Source organism: Musa acuminata, chromosome BXJ1-4 (genome assembly GCF_036884655.1).
Source record: "Musa acuminata AAA Group cultivar baxijiao chromosome BXJ1-4, Cavendish_Baxijiao_AAA, whole genome shotgun sequence".
Classification (NCBI taxonomy): domain Eukaryota; kingdom Viridiplantae; phylum Streptophyta; class Magnoliopsida; order Zingiberales; family Musaceae; genus Musa; species Musa acuminata.
The window spans coordinates 42,574,551-42,584,458 of NC_088330.1; the positions used below are offsets into that span (position 1 = coordinate 42,574,551).

General features: G+C 40.3%; 1 protein-coding gene across 1 annotated transcript; it reads right to left on the minus strand.

Annotated features, from left to right (window-relative positions):
- Positions 1-210: 210 nt before the first annotated feature.
- LOC103982363 (B3 domain-containing protein Os02g0683500-like) lies at positions 211-4,772 on the minus strand. Its single transcript, XM_065180038.1, has 3 exons — positions 4,675-4,772; positions 3,531-4,564; positions 211-3,278 (listed from the first exon to the last, which is right to left on the minus strand). Exon 2 carries the CDS (start codon positions 4,562-4,564, stop codon positions 3,611-3,613), a length of 954 nt encoding a protein of 317 aa, XP_065036110.1. The 5' UTR covers positions 4,675-4,772; the 3' UTR covers positions 211-3,278; positions 3,531-3,610.
- Between the last annotated feature and the right edge of the window lie 5,136 nt (positions 4,773-9,908).

A 9,908-nucleotide genomic window follows, 5' to 3' on the forward strand; every position in this document is an offset into this window, starting at 1 on the left:
CCCTTCAACCAAGCTGGGATAACAGAGCCAAATACGTCAGACTTGTTTGGCAGAAATATGGAGTGTTGAGAGTTCCCAAAGCCATGTGTGTTGTGTAGGCAGCATTCACAAAGTCCTTCGATGCTTCTTTTCCTTTTCGACTGCATCACAAGAATATATAGACATCGACACTCATTGCCGAAGGCACTTGGAGAAGTGTCTGAATCTGTGTTGATGGAACTTTCTATCTTTCTTTCTTCGTATGTGGACAAAAATAGAAACAAGCAGCTTGAAAAGATGACCAACTGTTCATCTACAATCTCATGAACTAGGCTTCAGATCAAGGCTCGTTCTGTTTTTGCTCATGCACTCAACTCAAACAGCACTGGAAGTTCCCTCTCAATCTTGCTGTATCACTGTGTACATGTCACTGCTTTTGGCCTCGTCCATATCACCAAGTATCTTCTTCTTCTTCTTCTTAGTTTTCATTCGCAAGTTTCCACAGCCGTACTAGAAACTGAGAAAGATGCATTATTGAAAGCTTTGTCCAGCTGAGGCAGTGGAATAAAGCACGCCATGGAGAAGTGTGCTTCCACTGCATGCTAAAGAAAGGCAATTACGTACAACGCGGTCCCTTGCAAGCCTCGAGTCCTTCTGTGGACCAGCACACGACTCCCAACCTTTGCATGCCCTCTTTGCATCCTTCTCTTTACCGTCTTTATGTCTTAGAGATAAAAACATAAAACCCACATCTCTCTCTCTCTCTCTCTCTCTCTCACACACACACACACACACACAGCAAAATTGATATATGAGCATGTACAGAAAAAGTATCTGCATGAGATGAGTGGGAGAAAGCTCAGAAAGTAGCCTCATCACATGCTAAGTTTGGAGATTCTTAGTCCAAAAGTCCCCACCATTGCAGACAAAGAAAGGTCATCTCTATAGGATGGGGATGGTGGTGGACCTGGTGGAGAAGGAGGAGGTGGTGGTGGAATTGATCAGCTAAAGGAAGAACTAGAGTAAATAGAGGCTGAAGACCTCATGTACAGTAACCTTCCACCAAGCTTTATCATTTGGTCCATGATGGAAGATGGGGACAGACTGATCTTTTCTCTCATTGGAAGCTACTTCCATTCTGATCCAAGGCCAGCTGTGCACATATCCAGTGCACATGTAGGAAGAAACTTGATCTCAGGGAGGAAATTATATGATTCTAAAGCAATACAAGGTATGTTGTTCTAATAACATCAGTTCAGATTGTAATTTCCAAGGGATCACATTATCTATACCACATAAAGCTTCCTAAAGATGCAAGTTTCTATCATCTTCACTTAATATTGGCCTTTCGTTTCCCTCTTTCTTTCACAAATACTGTCGAGTTCATTATATAATATGATCAAATATACATCTTTGAGCATGCAGAAGAGAACTTGTTGTGATCTCTTGAACTTTTGACGAGCAGTGTGATCTTATGCACCGGTCGATGAAGTCTATCCAGAGCAGAAAGTTAAATGCAGAATCATAAACAATAAAAGAAGCCATAACAATGATAAAGTATCGTCAAAAAGATTCATTTGTTAGACTAATGCATAAGTTGTTGAACTTAATTATTTCCACATATGCATTTGTTACCTCAAAAGCAACCAATCATGCCAAAAACAATCTTTCATGAGGTCTATATCATCATCAAGACACATAATACATTAACATATTTGTGCTCAATTCATGCCCACATTATGATATTTTGGCTCAAAGAAAGTATCTTAGTCTCTAATATCAGTTCACTTGGAATCCAGAACTCCCCATGTAGATTGTTTTATGCTATTAATACTTAAATGTACCAACATGATTTGAATGTATACATGCACATTTACAAAGATGCTTCTAAATAAGTAAGAGCATCTAGCTCAGTAGAATTCAAACTTCATTTTGAGTGCAATGCTCAAGCTTTCCCAGTCTCTAAGATCAGATGGAATATTGACATTGTTGGAGGAAATAGTATCTGAATAGTTTAGTAAATTTAGTACATGTAACTTCTCTGTCAGCCCTATAAGACCAAATTAATCTATTTCTTTGGACATAATCTCATGTTAGCAGCCCACAGTTAAGAAGTAAACACTGCTTTAAGCAGCCTTGAAATAAGCACCACATGAATTCACTCTTTCCAAGTGAAACAACAAGAAAAGATTGCAACTTATTGTTCAATACAATCAGCTTATTACCACACAATGGATATGAACAAATCCAAAGAAATCAAACATAGTTTCTCTACATCATCAAGGGATATATGTTACTTCAATAAACAAATGGATGAGGTTAATCAATGCAAGGATTGATTGGTTGAACTATACTATTATGAGGCACAATTGATTGAATCTGAAAAGAAACTGAAAGAGTTCTAAAGTGGAAAAAAGAAAGAGAAAAAAGACTGGTTGAACTCCAAAGCACAATTTGTTTGTTTCAAGAAATAAAGTGAAGCAATGAGCAGGAACCAAAGAGAAGTAACCATGCTTTAATGCCAGTATCAGTACTTCTAATGCACATGTATCTGCTTAAGAGTTGACTTAATTTAGCTTCTGGTGGCACAGGTTTTTTGGTGGAAGTGAGGATTCACAAGGTACATATGCAACAGGAATTTAGAAACTACATAAACTTTCTGCAATTTATTGTGTTCTTGATTATAGGCAAATTTATGAACTGAAAAAAAATGTCAGAACAATTTCTTCCAGAACTAAGTGATAGAGACAAAACCAAGCAGTGACATGATCACAAAGAGCAGAAGTATGAATACATCTAATGCTTAGGAGAAAGTTCGATGCAAAGACTGCTTTCTTTTTTTTTCAGGATTATTGTCTTGTCTTCCTCTAATTTGTTGATTTTATGTTTGGTTAGTGAACCTTTAATTGAGCAATATATCCTTCAGATGACATGATTATGAAGATCCCACAAAGTGCATGCTACCAGCTTCTACATCTTGCTATGTATAATTGAAACGAATTGGTGTTGCAGCAGAAGCAAAGCATGTCTTGCATCTGATGATCTTAATGAACTACACGAATATACAGTACTTGTCTTCTCATTCCCCACCACCTCATGCAGTGCACTTTAGATTTGGCTTTCCTTGAAAGATGCAGAAAATTCACAGATGGCAGGCAAACAAGAAATAGGAATGGATAAAGCCGGCTTTAGATCTGACCTGGATGAATCGATGACTGCATGCTCTCCATTTAAGGGCATCTCAACTGCTGATAGAAGATGAAGCTGGAAATCAAACTTGGCCAGGAGAATATGAGCATCTGAGTTCACCATGATATATACAGCATAGATTAGTCAAGACAAAATATTTAAGGGGAAATTAAAGAAAAGAAACAAATAGTCAGACAAATTCTGATACTGCACTTTTTAATACATGTAGGGATTATAGGAAGGAGATGTCTGTACCATGCAATCATCAGTTACAATCATAAGAAAAGAACATAATGAGTATATAAAATGATTTAGAGACATCATTTTATTATTTTCCGACCCCCGCTATCAAAGAATCTTACATCCAGTTCAGTGTGCGTCCCAATTGCTGAGAAGGATGATGGTCAAGATGTCCTCTCTTCCTCTGCGATCGTATCCTTCTTCATAGATATAAGTTTAGTGGTGTATTCTTCCCCTTGCAGATCGAAGACGACGATGAGTCTGGCGGTGTGTCACCGCTCGCATGCGGCGGTTTGAGGAGCGGAAACGCAGTCCTGGGATGCAACTGCGGCAGAGACACAGAGAGAGTATCGCTGTGGTGATGACTGGCTTCGTCTCTGGATTCAGGACAATTCAGGTTCACTCCGAAGAGCCTAACACGCTTGACGGCAGCCTGGTCGCGCACGAGGGGCACTGACCTGAGAAGCATCGGCACCCGGCCGCTGCCTACTTGCCGCACTTCCATCTGAGGTGGACTCGCGGCTGGCCATCCGTAGTACCTAAGCTGGCCGCCGCTAGTACCCAAGCTCGCGACCGGTAAGGCGAAGAGCCGCGTATATGATAGCTCAGGAAGTGGAATCAAGGGTGGGTCTCGACTTGGAGGTCGCCGCTGACTGTCGATGTAAAGGCGGTGGCGCCCGGCCTCGCCGACTCCGCGGCAGAAGGAGACGGTGTCCCCGGCGTCGAGGCCCTTCTCCTTGACGAAGCGGCTCCATCCCCTAGTAATGACGTAGCTCTGGCTGCTGTTCCAGTAGGAGTAGCGGAAGTGCCACGGCTTCCCCGTCCTGTCCTCGAAGCACAGCAGCCGCCCCCTCTCGTCGGCCAACGTGTCCAGCGGGAAGTACCTCTCCGCGTGCTGCTTGGGGATTACCAGCCGGTTCAGCTTGCCGACGTCGCTCGGCGTCACGACCTTGTCGAACATGTGCTCCTTCTCCACGAAAGATCCAACGGCGCCGCTGCCGGCACCCGATGAACCATCATGCCACCAAAAGCCAGTCGACGATGACGACGGAGAAGGGCAGGAAGTCACAAAAGGAGGGTGTTCGGGGACCTCGAGCTGCTCTTGTTCCTGTTCACTCATGCGAAGCTTATCCGATCTCCCAAGCTTGAATTCCATCTGATGGATGGAAGTCTCAGAAACTGTTAGTTCGTAGTTTTATCTTCTGTTTCTGATACGCATGGACGGCCTCAAGAGGAGGAATCAATGACAAAGAATTAATTGGGTACCTTTAGCTTCGGTCGCAGAGAAGAAGAAGAAGAAGAAGAGCTGCAGATGAGGACAGGATTGATGAAGAAGCGCAACTCTGATAGCTACTTGAGAGAAATGAAAGGGGAGATGTAAGTGGCAGGTCTATAAAGGAATAGAGGGGGTTGAGGGGGAGGGACCATATGAGTCATCTGGTTGAGGTCATGTGAGCTTGTCCTTTTCATCATATGGGGGATTTATACATGTAAAAATCTCTGAGACTGGCTCCCATACAGCCAGTTGCAGAATTATTTACCCTGAACCTGATCTGCCATTGTGATTCAGAAGGAGGAGAAGAAGATGATGATGATGAAGAGAGAGAGAAATAAAGATTTTGTCCATTTGGAAATGTTTTACTTTCATGGCATTCAAGAAGTCACTTGTCATGGTTAGATACTGTAGAGCTATCTGGTCCTCTGGGTGTGCCATATTTTGCAGTAGTAGATCACCATTTGATGATGGGATGGTGTAACAATAGCCACACCAGATAAACTCATTCAACAACTATTTCAAACATAAGAATATATACTCCAGGAGTTCCCTACCAATTTGATCAATGTCTTGGCATAATCTTGAGCATTCATGAAGACTCGTGTAAGAAAACACTAATAGACTAGGGTTGTCAGCCTCATCATGCTCATATGTCATTTATGTTCATGACACATGACATCCATTCAGCAAAAGTTCCAACACCTCAGGTGAATTGAGTCCATCATCTTCACAAAATATCCAATCACACTTCAAAAAAATACTGAGACTTTGTGACTGAGAGTCTTCAGACATTGTGCTATATTTTATGTTCATCAGTGGATGTTTCTTTGCAGAAGCTCATTCTATCTTACATCTCAATCTTAATGCAGTGATTAAGTCGAATTTTCGATGTGTAATTAGGATTGGAGTCATAAAAATCGATTTTGCTTACATGTCTATCTTCACTTCCTCTCTTTTGAGTTGCACAAGAATTGTTTCTTTCTTGTGGGTACAGATGGTTGGCATATTATGTATCATAAAGAAGAGGTGTGAAGGAAGCTTAACTAAATTCAATGATTTCTTTTAGTAATTGAATTCTGACCAAAATTGCTTTTTTAAGAATAAAAACTATTTCTTAAAGAGCTTCCAAATCCGACTACACTGCTGGTGTCAGATATCAAAGTGCAGCAAGACAAGAGTTGATAAAAAACCCAATAGTATATGGAAAAAAAATGCTGAATCATGCTCAGCTTTATATAACTCATTATGAGTTGCAGATGATTCCAAGACTTGCTCATGGTAGATTCATGGTTTGCTGTAAACAAATGGCTATGACAAAGAGTTGCTTGTCATGGTCAATCATGGCATATTGTAAAGAGAAAAACAGGAAAAAAAAAAAAAAAAGGAACTCAGAACAATCCAAAAACATGAACACAAGAAGTTCTCTTTCATCGGTTACCTGCAAGTGATGAGGAGACTCTGAGACTGCACTTTGCTTTCATCCAAAAACTACTAATCTTATTTGTGTATAACATGTTCCTATTTAAGGTCACTTGTATGTTGTATGCAAGTGATTGAATAGGTTGCTTAATAGTAATTAATGCACATCAAGTTGGTCTTCTTTTGTTCTAACTAAGTCGATACAAAGATTGGGTAAGGTCAGTGTAAGCAATCTTCTCCTCTTAAAACAAAGTGTTGCTTGAACTCTGATCATGAGTATAATTTATGTTTGTCTCTGAGTCTAACAGACATTTAGTATGAGATTGTGAGCAAATGGTCACTTTTTAGCAATGAATAGAACAAGAGATTTCTATTTCCATGCAGAAAGCTCAAAGGAATTGTTACCTTTACTCACTGCGTGGTTCTCTTCAGCTGCAAAATGATGATGAACTCGAACGTCAAACTTCAAGAAGAAGAAGAACTTGCACTGCCAAAGATGGAGACCTGCCATGCTTGTATGGATCGGAGCACAACCTTTATGTATAATATATAATTCTCTGAGGAATGGAGCTAGCAAACAGTGGAGCAGCGTTGCTGTGTTCGTGCTCAGTATCTGTCCTACATTGGAGTGTGTGCCTCTGCAATGCTGCATCTCAAATGCCACCATCGTGGTGTTTTCTTTACCATATATATAGATGTGGAAGGTTCATGTTATCCTTATAATCAGATGGGGCATGCATGCAGCCATGTCATAAATGATGCCACCATATGGGATGTGCCACTTGGAATGCCCCCGGCCACCTCATTTGCGGCTGACTGGCCACCGTGATCATAACTCTTCTTGCTGTATGCCTCCACTATGATCACTTGATCTGTGGCTCACCAATGGCTTTGAAGGTTCAGGTTTACTCATGGGGGATCTGCCTAGCTGACTCAACCCTCCTTCCCTCACCCATCGATAATCCTCCTTTCCGGTTGAACCAAAAGCTAAACGGAGGGCGAGAAACCCTAAATAATTGCTGCATGAAGTGCAGTTGCCCATCCTACAACCTTGCAACACTGGAGAAACCGTTGAGAGTTCTCTGTTGGGTCTCTTTCTGCCCTCATGTGAGAGAGAATGCAATGACAGAAGACAATGAGAGAGAGAGAGAGCAATAAAAAGGTGTTGCTGCAAATTTAAAGAGGCTGCCACACTATCAGTCTATGACATCTTTGGACGCAGGCAAAAAGCTGCCGCTTTGCTGATCCTGCAAGCCATTGCTGGGGCTATTGACTTCCTGCAATTCCTGAGCTAATTGGTGATCCACTTGATATCAGTAGACTCAGCTTAAGGTTGAATGATATGTTGGGTGAATTCTTTAAAAAAAATTAACCTTAGAATTTTTTTATAATATTTTTATTTTAATTTTTTTTGATATAATTGCTGATTGCGACGCTCTTACACCGTTGTCTTTATCTTGCATCGTGTTCTTGTCCAGCTCATCTCTACCCACCTCATCCTCATGCGAGATCAATCACGTTTATCTTATTAAATTCATCTCTATTCGTCTCATCCTCGTCCCAACAAGGAGAGGTCATGCCGATGATGATTCTCGCGCAAACAAGGTGGGGGCACAACGATGATGACCTCTTCCAAGATAGATCCGATAGAGAAGAGAGAAGGCGATAACAAAGAGCGTTGAGTAGAGGCATTATATAACAAAGGCGATAACAAAGATAACGATGGTTCGACCAAAAATAAAATAATTATTTATGATTAAAAAAAAACACTGCAGGGATTTATGTAAAATTATTCACTAATTCAAAAAGTTACTGTGCTGTTGACATTGTCAGGTCATCAGTCAATCTGCTGGTACTTGTGATGTGTAAGCATTGCTATTGCATTATTTCTCCACCAATTACCAGGTTTTATATCTCAGCTGGAAGGAGGTAATTTATTTTTTATTCTAGCCTTGCAGTATCAGTGACAAAATGATAGATGACATCCCTACAGTTCACTAAAGAACAAGTAATTAGGTCTCTGTGTTATGAACAAACAAAACATGATTTGTTATCATGATTTTAGACAGGAACATTTTTGTCCCTGTGAGCTAAAGTTTGATGTCACTAATCAAACTAGTAACCAAGGCATAAACTTTAGCTATTTGACTTCAACTTTTGTTTCTGCTGGAGTGTAATCCATTATGGAACATGAACTACAAATATGCAGTTCACCATCTCCTTTCCTTTCATGCATATGTAAATCATCTTGATACTAGGTTGGAATAGAATGCATATTCAAGAACTTGTTTGGGTGATTTTTTTTAAAAAAAATTAATTTTGAGAAATTTTTGCATAGCGTCTTAATTTTAAAAAAATTTCATAGAATTTTTTTTTTTTGGTAAACAATCATTTTGCTCCTAATCTCCACCAGACTTGTCATCGCTTTCGTTCTATACTGTTATCTACACCTTTTTATTTATGCTTCCCAGTAGCCCCTACACTAGTAAAGAGGGGGCGTAGGTGTCACCACAAGCTCCATGGACCTATCACCCTTGTCTGACTTACCCTTATGTGTGTGGAGGTGATAACGAAATCAACAAAAGCTAGTGAGGTTTATAAAGTTAGTGACGACCCTCGAGCTCTCTTTTTCCTCATGCGAGGGTTATATGCGAGCACGACGAGAGTCGATTGGTAGGATTGAGTGGAGTGACCTTGTATGAGATGACTAAGCTCGAGTTTAGATCGGCAACGGATCTTGTACCCCCTTCTTCCTCGTGCAAAAGTTACAGACGAGTATGGACAGGATTAGTGAGGTCAGTGGAGACAGTGACGAGGCCGACGAAAACAAGGATACAATGATTTGAACACTATATGAGAATTTTATAAAATTAAATCACTCTTCCATAAATTCTCATAATTAGAATTTTTTTTTCAAAAACTCGCCCAACTCCGTTTTTTTTTTTTTTTTCCTTAGTAGCTATTGACATCTCAATAGGCATTAAGTGGTTTTCATGGGGACATTGACCACTAAAAGATTACTGCATGGAACACAACATGTAGCGGAGCTGTTACCTTGGTTGCTGCACTGCATAAACTTAAATCTGAAAGCAAATGATGATGACAGTAAGGTAAAGCTTGGAATTGCTGATGAGTTTTCTACAAGGCAGAGGTATAAGTATGATAGGAAAAGAAGATTTTTTAGGATATTATCTTCCCTTTGCATCCTCTTTCTCTTCGTTTCACCTGAACCCACACTCTTTGTTCTCCTTGAAATAAATTTGTGTGTATTCTCTTTGCTAGGTCATGTCTTCTCATTTCCAGCACAAAGGATATATATTATATCGAGAAGAAAAAGCACTGAAGCACAAGAACAATATCAAAGCAGGAAGAAGGGTGATAGTGGAGAACCAGTGGAATATTTTAGAACACTAGTCATATGATGATGGCAAGAGAATACTAATTTTGCTGGCCAGATTCCATTAACCCTATTCATCCTCCTTCCTTTGACCCACTTTCCTCAGAATTAGTAATATGCTCCGATGAAAGAAATGATCCCTTGAGTGTGCAATAAATTTGAGATAGTTCAAGGATCAAACACTTAGGATAACAAGAACCAGTTCCATACTGAACTATCAATCAGAACTTGCTTTTCTTATCAGTTCTCTTCGCAAGGAAATGATCCCTTAATTGTTCAATCTTAGCAAGCCAGTCGCAGGACTTTACAGGACACAAATCGGATAGAAGATGGAGAATATAAATTGCAGCGCTGTGGTCCGTCCTTTTGAGATTCTCAAACCCTTGTAGACGAAGAGAGAAGTAAAAG